The 20,544-nt window shown below is 38.1% G+C and overlaps 2 protein-coding genes and 1 pseudogene across 4 annotated transcripts; all 3 read right to left on the reverse strand.

Annotated features, from left to right (window-relative positions):
* Positions 1-2,533: 2,533 nt before the first annotated feature.
* LOC129363866 (galectin-3-binding protein A-like) lies at positions 2,534-6,760 on the reverse strand (annotated as a pseudogene).
* A 1,955-nt stretch (positions 6,761-8,715) lies between these two features.
* On the reverse strand, positions 8,716-11,872 carry lgals3bp.1 (galectin 3 binding protein, tandem duplicate 1). Its single transcript, XM_055036035.1, has 6 exons — positions 11,697-11,872; positions 11,468-11,558; positions 11,050-11,253; positions 10,737-10,871; positions 10,106-10,394; positions 8,716-10,016 (listed from the first exon to the last, which is right to left on the reverse strand). Exons 2-6 carry the CDS (start codon positions 11,553-11,555, stop codon positions 8,936-8,938), a joined length of 1,797 nt encoding a protein of 598 aa, XP_054892010.1. The 5' UTR covers positions 11,556-11,558; positions 11,697-11,872; the 3' UTR covers positions 8,716-8,935.
* Positions 11,873-11,951: 79 nt separating this feature from the next.
* On the reverse strand, positions 11,952-19,755 carry cant1a (calcium activated nucleotidase 1a). Of its 3 annotated transcripts, none has more exons than XM_055036037.1 (4): positions 19,637-19,755; positions 14,198-14,860; positions 12,980-13,183; positions 11,952-12,893 (listed from the first exon to the last, which is right to left on the reverse strand). In XM_055036037.1, exons 2-4 carry the CDS (start codon positions 14,835-14,837, stop codon positions 12,523-12,525), a joined length of 1,215 nt encoding a protein of 404 aa, XP_054892012.1. In that variant the 5' UTR covers positions 14,838-14,860; positions 19,637-19,755; the 3' UTR covers positions 11,952-12,522. The 3 variants fall into 3 exon arrangements, with proteins under 3 accessions (XP_054892012.1, XP_054892011.1, XP_054892013.1); XM_055036036.1 differs by lacking the exon at positions 19,637-19,755 and adding an exon at positions 17,089-17,309; XM_055036038.1 differs by lacking the exon at positions 19,637-19,755 and adding an exon at positions 15,676-15,798.
* Between the last annotated feature and the right edge of the window lie 789 nt (positions 19,756-20,544).

Below are 20,544 nucleotides of genomic sequence, written 5' to 3' on the forward strand. Positions count from 1 at the left end.
CAAGGGTCAACTGGTTTGACCTGCCTACAACTTAGGGTCAAACCATATTAGTCACTGTGAGTATGCTGAAAGGTTTCACAATGTTTTCCTGCAATTCTTCATGGTGTTACAATAGATCTGTTGTTGGGCAATTAACATTCACGCTCACAGGGACTTTCACTTTTACCTCATGAACATCTGTAAACGTTCGTAAGGGATTACTTAGTCATTTCCTCTGCAGAACACAATAACACCAGTCCCCGATTCGTAGCCATGTTGAGGGCAGCCTCTTGACTTGTAATTTAATCTGCTTTGTAGAGTTTATAAATGAGTTTGAAAGAGCATTTGATGGGAAAAGAGAAAAGACATTACATATCCTAAAAATGATGCTGTAAATTTCAGAAGAACAATTTTTTTCCAGTTAAACCATCATGACCACCTAATTAAAGTTGATATCTGTTCCTTAACTTTGCATATGCTTTGGCGTTTCTGAAAACATTTGCAACATGGGTCTGGGTGTGACAAAGTGTATTAGATCCCTTCATCTCTGTAAGATATGTCTGCCACTTTTAATAACCCCTTGTGTACTTACATGTTAAGTTTTTCCTGATAGGGACGGATAAAACTTAACATAGGCAAAATGAGTAAAACAAGTGTCCCATGCCTGTATAATGGTGCTTATAGTGGGAGCTAATTTGTAGCATTTTCTCTGTAATGAATATATGCACTGGGATGACTTATTGTTGAAATCAGAAGTTTACAAATAGCAAATACAAAGAAAATTTTATTTCTGACTGTTTGAAGTTTAATCAAAACAAACTTCTTGTTGCGCTCATTTTTTATCTTTGCATAAGCTGAAAAGAAAAATTTAATGTTACATAATATAATATAATATAATATAATATAATATAATATAATATAATATAATATAATATAATATAATATAATATAATATAATATAATATAATATAATATAATATAATATAATGTAATATAATATAGACAGGTCTTTGCATCTTTGTTTGACACTTTTTGAAAATAATACATTTCCATATTTTAGTTATAATAAACATTCTGCATGTGTTCAGCATTTGGTACATGTGAATGCAAGACAGAATGCAAATAGCAAATGTTTTCTGCATTAATACATTTTGTTACTCTCGTTGTTATTGTTCTCATGAATAGGTTGGTATGTTATTGTCATTCCAGAAATTCATGGCTGACATGACCTGTAAAGGAGGTTTATACTTGCTTTATACTACGTCATTATTGCATTAAACACTGGGTTGTTTCTGTTTCTTTTATCAGTATATTTGTCTTTTGTGTAAATATGTTGAACGTTTGTCACTTGCCTTTAGGGATTCATAAGGCCCTTATTGGATGTGTTTTGCTGGAGCCAGCTTGGAAAATTGAGAAATTTTGGATTTCAAGTGATGAAATTACATGCAAAGAGTCATGTTCATAAATGCCAATCAAGAGAATTTCACAATTTTGGAGCAAATCAAACAAATAAACAGTTATGACTTGCTGAATGAAATATTTTGTGGGTAAAGATTTAAATTATGATAAACAGTTAGTCATGCCCAAATTATAACCTATAATGAAATATCTGAACTTTTTGTGACGGTAAGTAGTTTCTGAACAGGCATTTCTCACATCCAATACTCTCTCCTCTCTCTGACTACCTCACTTCTGCTGGCTTACATCAGACTGGTGGAGCCATCATGAATCACATTTAAGCATAAACAAGAATCACCTTTTTGTTGCATGTGATCAACTATGGAAGTTTTTGCAGTCGCCAACAAATCTTTAGTCACCGTATAATTACTTTATAAACAACATGTCCATGCATGCATGTGAGACTCGGTTGTGTGCAACTGAAATTTAGGAATGCCAGAAAAAATGATCCTATGTTTGTTGAAAGCGTAACTGCCTTGGAGGATTTGATGATTCATTGGGAGAAAACTGTTCAGCTTCAGGTTTCTGGCTGGCAGCTCAAGTGTTTGGTCATAAATAAACATTTATTTGGACCTACTTTTAACTTCCTCCACTTCTAAAAAAAATCGGTTTACAAGATTTTGTGTTTCAATTATAGAGAAACAGGCCTTTTATAATTTTCTTCACTGACACCTTTGTATAATAGCATTATGAGGACATGTAAACATTCTACCACTCACTATAGGTGATGGTGGGTGTGAACAGGAGAGGACTGAAGGCAGACACTTTTGGCACATTTCTCCCACCAGGTTGTTATTTACATTTTTTTTTCTACATCAACTCATTTTACACTTAACTTGAACTGTAAAGGATAAATGACCACATTGCAGAAAAAGCCTAAAAATGATTTTCCAAACAAGTCATTGCAAAAGGGGCACTTTCATGTTTGAGAGCCAATGTCTGATTCACCACACCTCTTCCTTACTGCGCTATGAGCCAAAAATCTACTATGTTGTTCTCAAACAAATCTTTTTAGTTTCAAATTTTCTTAAGCATGTAAAAAAAGAAGCAACAACACTTTGATGACATTTTGAATCACTTTAATTGTTTTCCCAAATGAAAGATATGATACAGATATTCATTGAAATACACTAGAAAATAGTAGAAATGATTGGTTGTAGGAACACAAAAGAACATTTACAAGCAAATTTGCTATGTGATTTAAATCAGTTAAAGATTAATAACACAAAGTGATCGTACAACTTGGAATCATCATTTTTAAGGTTTTTTTTTTTTTGCTTTAGTGGCCTTTATTTGAAAGTGAAGGAAAGTAGGTTATGAGAGAGAGGAAAGACATGCGGCAAAGGTCACCAGGCTGGGATTCGAACCTGTGACTGTCACGTCCAGGATTAAGGTCTTCTTATATGGGTTGTGCTAAACCCCTGAGCCAGAATCGCACCCCATAATCATCATTTTATGTCATATCTTGTCATTGGATCACACAAACTTTGGTCTCACCACAAATGTGTAAATGTAATTGTCGTCAGGACAAGGGTAGACAAGAGCCTGATCAATGTGAGCCATGTCACCTTGGAAGGCCTGAATGTGACAGATGTACCTATTCTGGCATGTCAGCAGGACGCGGTTTTCAAAGTGTATGCGACGCCTCAAATTGTTATTCTGCTGAGTCAGCCTTACTGCAGGAAGTGAATTGCAATGAACACCTTCCCTTGAACACTCGATACTGGTTTTGAAGATATTTGCTGCCCAGGTGACCTTGTCGTCCTCACACACAACAATGCTGTGGAGAGATGTACGAAGTAATTTTTGTGAAGAGGACTGAGGAGTCAGGGAATGTAGGTGAGAGCCATAATCATAGCGGGGTTGTTGACTTAATGATGATGATTTTGATGAATCAATTGCAATACTCCAGGTGTTACCGGTGTAGATTCTGGGCTTGTAATCTTCATCTTCTTGGTCTAACTTTGGTTCGATCAGACTGCTGTAAAGTAGAACATTGAACTGATATGATTTGAAGATATTGTCATGATATAGATCCCTGTGAGAACTGAAGAGAGAAGAGTTGGTCTCCAGCTCATACAACTTCTTAGCAGGAATCATGGGGAAGCGAATGAGACGGAGCAAGTCGGCCTGCATTTCTGAACTCAGGGAGCCGCCATTGTTTGTGATCCAGCCTTCAAGAATCTGCAGTACAAAATACTCATCTGGCACAACTAAATCTGAGCGGGTGAGGAGGACATGAAGGAGCTCCACAGGAAGCTCAGCCCAAACAGGAGAACTGGTCAGGTTTTGGAAGTTCCAGGCCAAGTACTGGATGCAGCTGTCCCTAAGGATCAAGTCCTTTGTCTCAACTGCATACTTGTAAAGTGAAACTTGGGAGTAAAACAAAGCATCATTAGGGACACCTTTAGAGATCACCTGACTTACATCCTCTAACAGTTTTCTCAATCCAAACTGTGAAGCAAGCTGATGGAGGCACATTGCAGAGGAATAGGTCACATTGATCTGACGAGTATAAAGGTACCTGTAATGGAACAAATTATGAAAAATTTCTAAAAGAACTAAGTGCTTCCACAATAAACACACATATATAAATTAGGTTCAACTTACCTTATTATGGAAGTGGAGTATGACTGGCAGGTCGTGTTAACAGTCACTGTGATGTTATTTTCACCAACTGAAGCATTAAAATAAGGGTACAACATGAGGATAGTTCTGTGTGCACAGATTGTAGCCGCAGTCTATTCTGGGGTGCTGTCTTCTTGTTTGGTTCCATTTGAGGTCTGGAATGTGATCAGGAAGTCACAAGCGGTACCACTGTCAAAGATGTTTCCTAGATCATCTGAGAGGATGGTGCTGTGGTCCAGAGAGTGTATAGAGTCACTCTGGGTCATCTGGGTGCTATCATAATCTGAGAACCAAAGAGGCAAAACACATACAAGAAACATATAAATGAGAACAGCAAGAAAATACTAAAATATTAGACAATAATTAAAACAATATTTCTGGAATCCAGAATCTACAACCAAAAACTAATTATGTTTTTTAACAACCAACATATTTATGTTGTTTGAAACAACCTAAATATATTTCATGGAATGATAATAGTAATTATAACATGTAATGCAGTGGTTAGATTCATTACATAAAAAATGTATTCCAAGCATTGGTATAGAGAGGGCAGAACAAATTATTAATCCACCAACATCTGTAGAGAAAATTCTTAGACAGGAATGTGAGTTAAGTGTTCCTTAGAGAAGTGAGTGATAAAGTGATAATTTAAACAGTTTTTAAATGTACAAATAAGATGTACTGGCTGTGAAGATGATATAGATATATGCTGGTTCTTAAAAAAGATTCTTGAGGGAATTTCTAAACTATTACTTCTGTATCTTACTGTTCCAAACTGGTATATTTCCAAACAAAATGAAAGTTGCAAAACACATATCTCTGTATAAAACTGGGAATTAACACGTCTTTATGAACCACAGACTTTGAGAACTACCTCTGTTCTCCAAAATTCTCGAAAATTCTCTTTAATAACCCGTTAGATAAATTCATTGACAAAAACAGAAATAAATTGTAATTTTGACACCACAAATCACAAATCAAATATGAACGTTATGTAAATAGGGGCAAAATGTCAAACTGGAAGAAGAGCTAATTTTGTGGCAGGAAGCAGTTTGTCATGTTGGGTGATTACTGCTCCTCTTGCTTAGACATTACTTATGGCGTCCACCAGAGGTCAGCATTGCATCAGTTTTGTTCATTCACGGTTTGTGTACACACTCAGACAGGGCACCACAAAGATGGATGTGGCCAAATGTTGCATTTACTTACTCTTTAAACTAGTGGAAAAAGAGATTTTGGTGAAATGAAAGACATTATTTCATATTAGAGTTAACATACTTTGTGTGTCACAGATAACTCCAGCATCCTCCTCATGGTTGCAGTCATGTACTCCCCAGTTATTGGATCTACAAGACACAAGCTTTTGCTCTTGGCCACTACAGTCGACGTTATCAAGCCAAATGCGTCCATGTGCTATATTAATGACAAAAAAAGAATAACAATGATTAACTACTTTAATCAAGAAATTACAAAAATGACCACAGATGAGTTTGAATGTAGTTGTGAAGTTACAACTCTCCATAGATGGCTTTCCTTTCATTGCCATCTTGCAACAGATGACTGGAAAAAAGGTACCTTGTCCTAAATGTCCCCAAGTCACTGCAGCTTTGGCCCCCAGGAAGTTCAGTTGACGACAGACCACCTGGGCGTCAGACAGGTCCCAATCGTCATCACACACCGAGCCCCATTGCTTATGATGGTAAATCTCAACACGGCCCTCTGAGGGGACGCTTGAGCCAGACAGCCTGACATCGCCTTCCTTTGGCTCACGGCTGCTTTCTATTTAGCAAAATCAGATAGAGGCTTGAAAAACAAATATCTGTCAATTAATAAGTCAATATGCATCAAAGAACTTAAGAGACTTACTGTGATTGTCGCGCACACATTCTCCTTCAGAGAAATACAGAAGTGCAAGAAATATTGCAGTAAGTAGTTTTGTGAACATGTCCAAACTCTAATGTAGAAATGTAAAAAGAAAAAGAAAAGAGAGAGAAAAACATGCATTCAGATGTAATTTTTAAAAATTATCTCTAAGTAATGGATCTGTTAGATACGTCTTTCAACAAATCTTATTTTCTTTTACCCCAAACCTATTGAAACACTGTGGTTTAAAATGTATTAGATTGGTTTTCGATGCTCAGATGTTTTTAATTGGATCAAGAGGAGTATGGTAAGACCCGTACAGTGTTTGTTTCAAAAGAGAGGTACTCTGTTGGCAGATGTTGTAGCACATACATAAGACTAATTAAAGAAATGTAAAAAAATAAAATAAAATAGGACAAGCATGTCTGAATAGTTTACTTATTATGTAAATACCTGATATTATTGAGAAGGAATTTGCATTTGTGAGAGGCGTTCCCATTCTTTGGATTTGGATTTTTTTTAAGTTAAAAATCTTGATGAATGCTCATTAGCTATTAATGCATATAAGTTAAAAATAAAAAATTATAATTTTCTGAAGTTTGGAGAAGGATTTAAAAAAATTAATCAAATTAAAAGTCAAATACAAACATTTTCTGACAATTGCATTTCAGTTAAAGTGAAAATAAAATTAATTCAACATTCTTTTTCTCTATGTCTTACTGCACTGGACAAAGGATAGCCAGACTAAATAATAAATTGCTGCCCTATAAAACAATACCCACCTTCAGCCCACTTTCAGCCATCTGATTTTGATCCTGTGGAGCTGCCTCTCTTTCTCCCCTTCTCCCTTGTGAAAGTGTAGATAAAAGCAAGGGATGTCAAATATATATGTTCTGTCACTCCCCCTCCTTTCCCAGAAATGTGTTGTTGTAGTGAATTTATTAAAGTGAAAATCTTTGTGTTTAAGTTTAGAGCTGTCAACACTTGTTTAATGATGTTCTTGCTGAAAATGTCATACTGGAAATGTTGTGTAGTGACATGTGCTTAATAATTACTCATAAGGCTCAAAGAACAATACTATTTTCACTTTCACATTGGCTTAACAGCCACTTCAACCTAGGGATACAAGATACAAGATACAAGAAATTTCTTAAAGCTTAAACAAATTTAGAGAAATAATTCATAAAAATTAATTGTTTAATTGTCACATCTCAATATTTCAATATGATACAACTAAAAATGGAACAATGAAAATGTAAAGCTTTTCTCATTTGCTGTGGTGCATTAATCTAGTCATTCTCAGCATTAGCTAAACATTATGTGTGTTTTAGAACAATTCATAAAAACAGTAACGCACCATTAATTACTTACAAAAAATTTTTTTTGTAGTCATATGTTCATGTCTGAAAAGAAAATATCTATGTCAGTGAACATGTCAGTCCCAACACAATGAAATCCTTGTTTCATTGTGTTGTCAATATTAGTCATTAGTCATGTTGTCAATATAACAGTGGAAGGGTTTTCTTATGTGAACTATGGTTTTTTAAATATAACCTGTTGAATCACCTGTCAACTCTCATTATATTTCGTTAATTTTACTCAGAAAAGCGGATCAATCAAGAGGTTTCACTACCGTTTGTGGATGTGTCAAAAGATGCGAGGATGCCATTTGAGAAACATACTCTGCCCTGATGTGAAAGATTCAAGATTACCAAAAAACCTAAAGAAAAATTGATCTCTAAGGAGGGGAAGCAGTTTCTCACATATAACATATCACCCTGGTGTATAATTCATGGAGGGTAAATCACTCAAATCCTGGTCCTGTGTTGACTGAGTAAACCCACCAACAGGCCTGGTCTTGCCCAAGGACACAATGACAGAGGCGGGCAGAGGAACTTAAAACCCACCGATTGCAGGACAAAATCCCCTCAGTTCTATAATTGTGGCATCATTTTTAAACACCCAGAGACAACATCCATTTTTGCATGTGATCAACCAGTTTGCTATATCTACAGGCAATTTATCTAAAACCACCACTGTGTACTGCCTTGTTGCTTACTTGTCCTGGCATGCAAACCTAAATGTTGTGAATTGAAGACTATGAGAAAAGAAAATGTAAGAAGACAATAATTGGCTGGGAAAACGCAACCCAGTGGGAATATCCCATGTTCCAGTTTATGAGGAAACACTATGTTCAAACACAGTCTTACTGGAAATGTCATATAGTGACATGCACTTACTAATTACTGATGAGGCTCAAAGAATAACAGCCACTGTTTTTCACTTTCAGATTGTTTTAACGGCCACTTGAACTTTTGCAAGTTTTTGTAAAACTGGATACAAAACACAGGTAAAAATATATATTTTCTACTTACTTTTAAATGTTCTGTTCTTCTCCTCTAACCAATCATCATATCTGTTATTTCTGGAAAACCATTAATAACAGATTGTAATCTAAGTGTTGCTGCTTCATTTGTCACATGATTACAAATTGAGAAAATGTGGTATACCAGGAGAATCCGGACAACAAAAATTTTACCCAACAGGTGTGCTTTTGGACTTCAGGAGGAAGCGAAAGTACCCAGAGAGAATCCAGACATGTATGGAGATGACATACAAAATGTATGCAGGAAAAAGCCTAGGTTGGGATTCAAACCCAGAATTTATTGTTGCAAACCAATAGGGCCACAATAAACAAAAACCATAAACTGCACTGCAGCTATGAACCAGGCTTTTAATTCCTTTTTGTATTTCCTAGAATATTAAAAAAAATTCTGACTCAGAAAGGTTTTATTGTTGCTTTATTTTTTCTCCATAATAAAAAAAGATAGAATTGATTAATACAACAGATATATCAAAATTTATTATAAAAGTTACTGATAATTGGAATCACTGAGAAAAAAATCATTTAATTTGAATTGGCTTTGAATCAGCTGATGATTATTGATACAAGGCAATTAATTCGTTCGTGGCCATCATTTTATGAAACTCCCTTTTCATTGGATCACACATACTCTGGTCTCACTACAAATGTATAAGTATACTTATCATCAGGACAGGGATAGGCAAAGACCTGGGTATCATTTGTATTCACATAAGCCAGGTCACCTTTGAACCCTTGGATCTGACAGACGTATTTGCTCTGGCACGTCAACAGGAGGCGGTTTCGAAAAAGAACACCGCTCTTAGACTGATACTGGTTCTGGGGAGCCAGTCGGGCTGCAGGAAATGATTCACAACGCAAGCCTCGCCATGAACACTCATTCTGGGTTTTCAAAACATTTGCCTCCCAGGTGATCATGGTGTTCTTAAACAGAAGGCTGCTGTGGAGAGGTGTGCTCAGCTGCTTGTTAGGAGATGCAGTAGGATTTGGGTAATAACCACCATAATGACCATAGCGGTCATAATACCCATACTGGTTTCGACTTTGAGACGACGAAGATTTTGCCGAAGGGTCAATTGCAACACTCCAGGTCTCACTTATGTAGATTCTGGGCTTGTAATCATCATTCTCTTTGACTAATTTGAATTGGGTCTGATTACTGTACAGTAGGATATTGAACTGACATGCTTTCAAGACACTGTCACGATATAGATCCCTGTGAGAACTGAAGAGAAGAGACTTGGTCTCCAGGTCAAACAGCTTCTCAGCAGGAATCATGGGGAAGCGAATGAGACGGAGCAAGTCGGTCTGGTTTTCTGAACTCAGGGAGCTGCCATGGTTTGCGATCCAGCCTTCCAGTGTCTGAAGTAAAAAATACTCATCGGCAACCACCAAGTCTGAGCGAGTGAGAAGACTACGAAGGAGCTCCACAGGAAGCTCAGCCCAAACTGGAGAACTGGTCAGGTTTTGGAAATTCCAGGCCATGTACTGGACACAGTTTTCCTCGAGGACCATGTCCTTTGTCTCAACTGCATATTTGTAAAGTGAAACTTGGGAGTCAAAGGAAGCATCAGCTGGGAGGATATTGGAAAACAGTCGACCTATGTCCTCCATCAGTTGGTTAATTCCAAAGTCGGAAGCTAGCTGGTGGAGGCACATTGCAGAGGAGTAGGTGATATCAATCTTACGGGTGTAAAGATACCTGCGAATAAAAAAGATTCAGAAATAAATATTCAAAACAAAGAATTAATTAATTTAAGAAGAAAAAAAACCCCATTAACTTCAGTCTACCTGATGAAGGAGGTGAAATATGACTGGCAGGGTTTGCGGGCAGTCACTGTGATGTTATTTGCCCCTGCTGAAGCACTGAAGTACGGGTATAACATGAGGATCACTTTGTGTGCGCAAATTGTTGTCTCAATCATCTCTTCGGTCCCATCGTCCTTTTTGTTTCCATTGGTTGTCTGGAAAGTGATCAGGAAATCACAAGCGGTACCACTGTCAAAGATTTGACCGAGATCACCAGAGAGGCCGATGCTGTGGTCCAGTGAATGTCGAGAGTCATTTAATGTCACATCATCTGGAAGCAAACAGATATCACAAAGAGCATTTGAAGTGCAGGAAAATACAGCTATTTAACTCTTCTTTAGCCTTAAAGACTCTGGTATTGCCTTTAAAACTAGACCAGGCCCATACAGAATGACAGGACCTCTACTGAACATAACACTGAGCCTCACAAAGCACATTGCAATCTGTGAAACACAAAAAAGAAAATATGATAAGCATAATGGAAACATGGTGACCACTAGAATATTGAAAATAGAATAAAATTCAACCTTGTCTTTAAAAGAATGAATAACAGCAGTTAGATAACGCAAATCATAGTTTTCCACATATATTTAGAATAAATTTTCTAACTTACTTCTTGATTCACAGATAACTCCAACATCCTCTTTATGGGTACAGTCAGTTATTCCCCAGCCACTGAACCGGCAAGACGCGAGTTGTTTCTCTTTCCCTGTACAGGCAATGTCATCAAGCCAAATGGGTCCAGATGCTAAAATGATTTTTAAAAATGAAAAAAAAAAAAAAAAGTTTTAGAATAAATATTTTAATAAAACCAAACACTGTTTGCTTCACCTACACAAAGTGAATTGAACTGAAATTACAGCTCTCTACTAATGGAAATCATTTTACTGCCATCTTGTGGAGGAAAAATCAAAAGTACAGGACACCTTTTCCGTAGTCCTTCCCAACCACAACTGATTTTGCTCCGAGGAAGTTGAGTTGACGACAAACCACCTGGGCTTCAGCCATGTCCCAGTTGTCATCACACACTGTTCCCCATTTCCCATCATGGTAGATCTCCACACGGCCCTCTGAAGGGCTTTCAGAACCAGACAGTCTCACATTGCCTTCATTTGGCTGAGAGTTTCTCTCTAAAAGCAAAAAGTTCAAGGACACATAGCGGAGTTAAACTAGTATTCAGAGTCTAAGTTTACCCTGAGCTCATGAATAGCCAGAGCTTTATCATCCTACAGCACATGCATGACAATAACTTATTGTATATTTCCCCACAAAAGCATTTTTCCTTTCTCCTGACTGGCAAAAATGTTTTCTTAACATGAATGACAAACCATTTCAGCGACTTACTTAGAAAGTCAAGTCTGTATGCTCTTCCAGAAACAAACAGGAGAGAAATGATGAAAGCAACAAGTAGATTTTGTGGGAACACGTCCATATTCTAGAGTAAAAAATAGAAATATGATAAACACATTATCGACTGGGATTTAAGTCAAGTAAACAATTTCTTTCACACTATGTCAATATATAATGCTAAATGTCTGTACATCAAGTCATTTTTTTGAATACAGACACCTACCTTTCCCACCGCTGAACCTCCACTGAACTCTCTTGAAAAAGGGGAAAGGGGGAACGTTGAATATATACTGGCGCTGCAGACGACTACTCCCACTTTCTCCCCTAAGTTTCATTTTACAGCAAAACAGAACCAGCAAACTGTTGCACAACTGTTAATGAATCTGGAAGTTGTTTGAGGACACAATTCATTATTGACCAAGTCTTGCTAGAAATGTCTGGCTGTCACATGCACACTTGGAAGTAAAAAAGAGAAGACTTTTAGAAGAAGAATCAATATTTTACTGTGAGCCTCCCACCCCCATCAAAATAAAACAAAACTATCCAGTACAGCGAATTCCAGTTTTATAAAAACATTCCTCGGATTGTGTTGAGACAAAAGAAAAAAATGTCCAGAGTGTTTACATTGGAGCAAAGAAGAGAAAAACAATGTTCAGAGTGTACAGTGTGAGCATGAATTTGCATTATTTACTGAAAAAAAAAAAAAAAACAACAACATAAACCTCACAGCTTCATTAATCAATTTTATGTATACATTCATTCTGAGAAAGGCTACAGTACTGTCAAAAGCCACATTTTTTTTTCTTCCAGAAAACAAGCTGACGATGCTCAAATGGTCTTACATAATTACCAAACTCACAAGACAAACATTTTTTTTTTGCAGACTAAGTCTTAAGGTCTGTTGTCTGCAATGAAGACAACCCTATAAGGGCTTTAGTGATGGTTTTCCAGGAAGCAGCAAGTGTGGCAAGTCCAACAGTGTCTGGATTGTAAACAATCTTCAACCACAGTGCAGTGGCCTCAAGACTAAGTCTCCATCTTTAAGCCTTCTATATAAACTCTATACCTTCATATTTCACATCACCAATCTTAGTCTCGGGTAAGAGAATGCGTCCGTCAAGAGTGAAGGCCATGATGTAGGTCGCGATCTTTCCCGCGTCTTCCTCTGACTTGAGCGCCAGAAGGATTTGGTCATCTGTGTTGGGGATGAACTTGAACGAAGAGAAACCGTGCGTGGGGATACGTGGCCCCACAAGGCTCACTTTGAAGTCTTTGAAATCAGGCGAGCAGCTCAGGGCGAGGTTGGTCCCGCGGCGCTCGTCCGCTGTCTCCTCGTAGCGCTCTTTGCTGGCGCGACGTGGGAGGAAAAACCATCGCTGTAAGGTGTCACTCCAAGCGGCCGACTCGTGAATAATATATCCTGTAGAAACGAATGAAGTGTGAATGAAGTAAAGAAGAGTGCCAGAAGTCAATTGGATTAAAAAAAAAAAAGAACAGTTTCCTCACCTGGCGGCTCAATCCCCACAGCTTCTTTCATAGATTTGTACCTGGGAACCCAGTTTTCGTGCTGCACATCACCCCGGAAGCCCACCACTTTCACCCACTCTGGGTTGTTGTTGACAAACTCGCCTTCAGTGGTTGTCCACTCTTTCCCCAGGCCTCCAATGTACAGGTGTTCATCCTTTACTGCCAGCCACTCAGCTTTAAACCCTGCCAAGCAAAAGCACAAGTATATTTAATTTGACATTTAATTGAATTGTTCAGCACTGTTTCTTTCTGCATGCACAGGGAGAGTTTGCATGTTCTCCCTGTGCGTGCGTGGGTGCTCTCCAGGTACTCTGGCTTCCTCCCACAGTCCAAAAACATGACTGTCAAGGCTAATTGGCCTTTCTAAATTCTCCCTAGCTTTAGTTCATGACATTACTAAACTGGTTTCATCATAGAGCCTGGTGCAGTTTATTGCAAGCTTGAAACTTGAAGGTTCCTGTTTTTTTTTCTGAATACAGTTTTTTTCATCTTAGGGTGACAGCTTAGGTCAGATGGTATAAACTCAGACAAAATTGGTTGGTGCAACATGATCTTAAACTGATATCAAAACTTGTTAGATGATGGACAAATTTAACTTTGACTAAATCAAACGTTCCCCCAATGTGTTCAGAATTTGTGGACTCTGGTCATAAAAACCATGACTGTGTCAGGAATCCATCAAATGTACATTAAAGCAAAGATTCTTCAAATATCCTTGCTGATGGCTACAAAAACCACATGGCTGAGGCACAACATTTAATCAAATACTTTGAGGGCGAGTGTGTATGTTTGAATGCGATCCAGAATGAATCCTTTTGACTCTTTGTAAATTATTAATAAGGAACAATAAATTCAGACATGTATATCTCTGCAATTGTGACTCAGTGAGTAGAGTAGATGTTTTGCAATCAGCAGGTTGCAGGTTTAATTCTAGGCCTCAAGTTGTCTACAGTGTACAAATGTGAATGTGGTTCTATGTAAAGAATAGTCTCTTTCTGCCAAAAGAGACTTTATACTATGGATGTCTCTTCCGAACAAAAATTTTGAGAGAACTTAAGCAATTCTGGGAAACTACTCATTTTGACCACGTTACCAAGTCAGGATGCAACATTAGTTCATGGAAGTACCAACTAAAAAATTAGATTATGTTTAAAACCTTGTCAAAGCACTTGCATGTTAAATAGTCCATTCTTATACCTTTGGCAACATTCCCATCTCCATCAGGCAGGATAACCCAGGGCACAGCTTTGTCTCTGTCTATATGGTAGACGATACCCGTTCTATCGTCGACGGAGTAGAGTTTTCCATTGAACACCACCAAATCAGAAAGCTCCATGCCCCGGCCCTTCTCTGACAGGTGACTCTCCAGGACCACTTTGTCAGCGTCCCATTCGACCGCCACCTTGTCTCCACTCTGCGACACCAGCAGGTACCCCCTCCGCATGTAGCTGAACCACGTCAGTTTCTTCTCACTGGCAGAGTTCGTGTCCAGGTCCGCGATAACCGCAATGCGGTAGCGCATCCCCTGCGGTGTGCGTTCAGGTGCAGTTAGAGGATAGGTGTCGTTGTACTGTGAATCAGAGTCCCTGACTGCGCTGCCGTGGCAGGGTCTCCAGCCCTGCGAGCCATATGAGTGGCCCGAACCAAAGTGCATGAGGAGAAACAGAACCAAGACCAGGAACGTGGCCACGGCCACAATGGGCTTCCACTTGAGCCGGAACCGAGGGTCGGTGGGACTGGCCATGGAAGCCAGCATGGGGAGGCCTCCTACAGAGATATGCAAAGGGTTCATAGGCTCATTCTGCTCCAGTCGAGTGTAGCCAGGAGGAGCAGACATGGAGGACGGAGGCCGAGAACGACCTATGCAAAAAGACAAATCACAATTCAGAAATTGGCATTAAAAAGACATGATCAAAAGGTTTGCATGCACAGGTCAACAAAATAAAACTCAGATTTATTACACTGAGATATAATTAGCTAATGCAACTCAAAAGTTCAGTTTCTTCAGAAGTGATTACATGCTGCAATAATATTGTAATTCTCACAAAAGGAACCTCAACCACATTTTGATTGAAAATAAATTGATTTAAAAGCAGTCCGACATTTGCATTTTGGAAATCCTCTTCTGATTGCGCAGATCCTATACATTAGCTGATGCCATATTCTTCAAAGTGAGGAGAAATGAACACTTTTTCATAGATTGCATAACATATCATAAATGCCAGTTTTACATTTTGAAATGAGTTATTTAAATGACTTTATTTTTTAAAGGATATTCTAATTTACTAAGATGGACATGTAAGGTGGCTCTACAAGTAGTGAATAGGTTCTACTGGTTCCACAAGTTTTATGATTTTGCTTTGTTCGCTTACCATCCCTAAAAATAAACCAATTCAAATACCAACGGCAGGAAGAAACCGGGCCCAACTTCTAATTTTCAAGCAACAGGTGACAGGACAAGATGTTACTCTGGGTCCTAAAAACATATTTAGAACTAATAACAACAGAGAAACAAATAAAATGTGCTTCACGTAAAGTGGATCACTACATTCTAAAGTGCTACATTTACTGCTCCACAGTAAGGAAAGTAAACTGATTATGTTGCCATTAAGTTACTAACAAATACGTTTCATTCAGACATCCTTTCAAAACACAAATATGAGTTACTTACTCACCGCCTTCTTTCAGAGTCTTTAGTTCAGACTGTATTCAGTTAACTTTTTCTCTATTATACGCGCTGACAAGTGTGGTTGTTAAAGGATAATCAGGAGCAGGAAGAAGACCAGCTGTGGGCGGGGTAAACATCAGAGCAGCCACCAATGTGCTTTGTCTGCGTGGACGTCAGGAGGAGCTAATAGGCTCTAACCGGTATATCAGGACTTGCAGCTCTTGGTGTAGAGCACTTAGACCTTACTGATTCTGTCAATTATACATATTCAATTCCAAGTAAGATTATGGAATGTTATTTAAAGGAAAGATTAAGAGAGACTGAGAATTTAAAAAAACTGGTTCTCCAGGGAATATCTTCAGCTGTTATATTGGATTTGTAACGCAAAACAAAGACATTTTAGAATATAGAAAATATATAGAAAGATTCTACATCATCAAATAATAAATTTTTTACATTCAAATGGAGAATCAAATTATCACCAACTTGTTGCTCGGCAGCTCTGCAGTATTCTGCATATGAAATCTGTTTCTAGGTATCAAGTTTGTTGCTCAATCCTATTTTCGCAAAGAAAAATAAAAAAGAGCATCTAATGATCACAGAACAGGTGGAATGACATGAAGTTAAATGCATTTTATCTTTGGAGTCATAGATGCCTCACACATCCACAATACAAAACACATTGCATGTGTTTCGAGACTACAACGAAATGGCATCCAAATCTCTGTCTTATTTAAAATTGAACTTACTTTTCTCCACCATCAGTAGTTCTTTTAATTTGTCTTATTTCTTGCTCTATGTGTGTGTGGATCCAGTGAGTTCAGCTGCTGTTTTCTTATAGCAATTTCTTGTGACTAAGATTAACACCAGTCCTCTTGTCTTTTCCATTTTGAAAAATGGCTGAGAGAAATAGGCCTTTTCACATTGTATTTGTACCTCAGGGAAAAAAGACATCATAAATCCATACATGCATTTACATGCATAGACTCCATGATTTAAAAGTCATTTGATAAGCTCTTCTTTTCTCACTTGCATAAAGATGTAATGAAACTGAATAAAGGTCGAAGCCTTAATTTGATTTTTTTTTTTTTTCAATTTACAAGGCATGACACACTACAGAAAGCTCATGAAACAGCCCATAAACTACTGTAACCTTTCATCTCAGTCAACGATGACAAGGAAACTCAAAAATGTGTGTGCTTTCACATTTTAGAGAGCCTGTAACATTAAAGCTCAATTTACTTCAGTACTAACTCGGCATGAGGGCATGTGGCATTTTTACCAAGACGAGACCCCCGATCTGAAAGACCCTTTCATTGAAGGGACCTCAGCCAAAAAGCAGCCCGTTATATTTTCAACATCAGGGGCCACCCCAACAAATCTGCCCACCTCCACTGAAAGCTGGAAAAACACAGCTTACCTTTTCGCCTCCGTCCCCCAGAGTTCTTAACTTGAGTCATTAAATTTGCTAAGGGAGGCCCTTGCAGTCAAATCTGAGCTCCAAACTCCCTCTCTGCTCACTGACGATCTGCTATGCAACCGTGACCTGCAGCCATTTCAGCACAGTGCTTGTGAACTCTGCCTGCACTTGGAAGATTATGACCCAGTCCAGAGGGGCAACTCCAACACTGGAACAACCTGGCTCATTCAGCTATCGTTGATCAGAGTAATCCATAAATCTCAGGAGTTAGGGAGGCACAGGCTGAACAAGAGCACAACCAGGTGAGAGGTGAAAGGCGGTACTTCGGTCAGGAGAAAACAAAAAGCTAACCTTTGAATGGATTTTACATAACATGGCAGTTGCTGTGATGTAATCATTACTCTGACTGAGGCCACAGATCACTCTGGTTGGAGCAACACAGCTAATGTTCTTGGCCTCTAATACCCTCTGCTTATTACTGATGCACTCCTTCTAGGCTTTGGGTCACAAAAGATATTCCTGCTCATAATCAAAGGACACACAATCAGTGAGGCTGATAAGAAAAAGAACCCCCGAGAAATAATAAATGCTTTTATAAATTATTAGCTAAATACCTCCAAGTGCAGTAGTTTGTACTAAACACAGTGAAACCCAAATTTCCAACATTGTTGCATCCACATATGGCTATGCGTGAGCCTCTGAAGATGAGCCCAACATGCACATACCAGTCCGTTTACTTGTATATGCTATATAGACATTAATAAAATGTTTTGGTTTCATTGTTGGCAAAAACTGACCAATCAGAACCAAGTTAGGAGAAAAACAAGAACATGAAAATGCAACAAAACTTGTGCTGATCTGATATGTTCTGCAGAGGCTTGATCTTCTCAGTCCGAGCAGACTCGCAGAGACACATGTCCATCTCTACAAAATATAGGGAAAAAAACCCAAAAAAATATAACAAAACTTCTGCATGTATTTTTCAAAATCTGTAATTAAATTGCTGAATTCATATTTGAAATTGTCATGCGCACAAGTTGAGACTTAAAAGTTTCCACTCCCACCTTTAGCATCATCAGCTTGAAATACCACAATCCGATGCATGACCCATGACGGTCACAAAGATCCAAATCTCCTTTCATCATGGAGCTACTTTGCCATTAAAACTTTTTTACATTCAGTCAGCATATCACTTCCTGCAACTAACTTTAGGAATCACAAACGTAAAAGGCACAATTCTGAAATCCAATAGGTGATTTTACAGCCAAGAACACATTAATTCAGATATTGCCCTCTACAAAAAAAGAAAAAAAAAATCTTGATGTTGATCGGGAACACCAATGAGTTTGATTTTGTTTCTTTTTTAAGAGCACATTTATGTCAGTACATAAATATCAAGTACCGACATTTTCATTTGTTGTTGCTATTGTTTTCAGACAGGAAATGTAAACGTTAATTAGATTTTTATTATTTATTTACTTAACCTAAGATGACACAGAAAAGCAGGTGTGGGTATGTTGTTATTGCTCAGTCGTACCATACGTCAGGTGGCTTAAAGGAGGAACCTCTAATGTTCCTTTGCTCACAAGATAACCTAATGATTATTATTATTATTATTATTATTATTATTTATTATGTTTAGCCTCACTTTCCCAAACATGCAAACAAGAACAAAAAAACTGAAATTTAAATGAGCACGACCATCTCTTTTATCACAGCAACACTGTCTGCCAGGCAGCCGACTGACAAAGCATATTTCACCTCACTAATTAACCAGGAAATATCATTATATCATAAATAACATTAAGAAAATGCATTATTAGATCTGTAACACATTATTTTGGTATCACTCAACAAATAGTTGTTGCCTTTCTGTTTAAAACTGAGAAAATTTGATCCTATGAAACATTTTTGCTGTTGAAATAGAGGACATAGTCTATAAAGTAAGAAACAATGCTATTGGTTTGTGGCGCTTTGTAAACATTCTTTCTTTATTCGCTTTTGTTCACAACTATTGCTGCAATTAACAGCCATTTGTGATTGCTTGAAATCACAAATGGCTGAACCAACTGAGTGTTGGTTCAGTAATTTAACCTGAAGCCACACATCTCGACAAAGGGCAGCATCACTAAAGCTGATGACTCCAAGGAGTCAGATGGACTTCCCAAAGGTAGGATCGGACATATGAAGGGACGCAGGGAACGTCATAGATCTGGTGTTGTTCAATAGGAGGGCTTTGATCCATGAGGTTTCGGGTTTTGTATCCGGGAGACATTTCCGTTGTAGTTATAGGCAGGGCGATAAATATTGATGCTAAATAACCCAACATCTGATCTCCACCAGCTTCACTGAGGGTCTCAGGAAGAAAGAAATTCTTCCTTTACAGTTTGAAGATGAAAGGACGGATCTGAACGCGTGCCAAACTCGCGCACACGTATGACTGGAGCTGGGTTACCATGTTTGTGTCCTGCCAGAGTCACCGATGAGATACCTAGATGCTGTGACGAGTCAGATGACACCTGAGATTTACACCCTCCTTCAAACTCACCTCAGATATTAGATCTTCACCCGGTGACAGCAATCAGCGGCTTCGAACACTTCAGGTGTCATCATCGTGTCGCTTCCTCCTTCTTTCTTACACGGACAAAACTGCCGTTACTTCCTGCTGTTGTCGATGACGACAGTAACGTGTCAAGTGATGTGTCGGCCTCAACCGAGCCGGCAAAATATGCCTGCTCAGTTATGTCGCGCTGGGTACAGCATTTTTTGTAAATTTTCCTCGGATAGAAATATAATTTCAAGCATTGATGTAAACAATCTGGCCAATATTTCTCATAACGATAAAACAGAAGTTGGCAGAAACAACGTGTCATTTAGGTGCAGACGGAGCTCAGCCAAATGGATCAGATCTCATGAGAGGGCTGGAAATCCCATTTTATGACGTAGCACAAGAGCTAGCGTTGCGTTCAAATTCTCTGGAAAACATTAATCTGAGAAGTAAATGTTCGTACCTCAAGGTGTAATTTATGCCGTAGACTACCCAAAAATTGTCCTCTGGTTAAAGTAGCACTACATCAACATATTTTTACAAGTAAAAGTATAAATTACCCGTCTTAAGCGCTACTCAAGTACGTATAAAAGTTTTCTGTAAAAAGATAAGCAATTTGTTTTCAAACTTCTTATTAAACTAATATTTAGGTAATTTATTATGTTAAACAGGGTGCAGTACTTCCAAGTACAGGAAATAACACAGCTTCAGCAGATATATAAATAACTGTTTGTGTACAAACAAAAAGTCTCATTAACATGTAGGTGTATGCATGTATACCTGTGTTTGGTCCATTTTTGTTTCAAACATCCCTCTTCATTCAGTGAAATTACTCGGAATGTGAAAAATAGCAAGACATTTGACACTAGTTTAGCAATACTTAACAGTAATATCACTAAAGTGAAAGT

This window comes from Poeciliopsis prolifica, unplaced genomic scaffold, assembly GCF_027474105.1.
Source record: "Poeciliopsis prolifica strain line A6 unplaced genomic scaffold, Auburn_PproV2 SCAFFOLD010, whole genome shotgun sequence".
Taxonomy (NCBI): domain Eukaryota; kingdom Metazoa; phylum Chordata; class Actinopteri; order Cyprinodontiformes; family Poeciliidae; genus Poeciliopsis; species Poeciliopsis prolifica.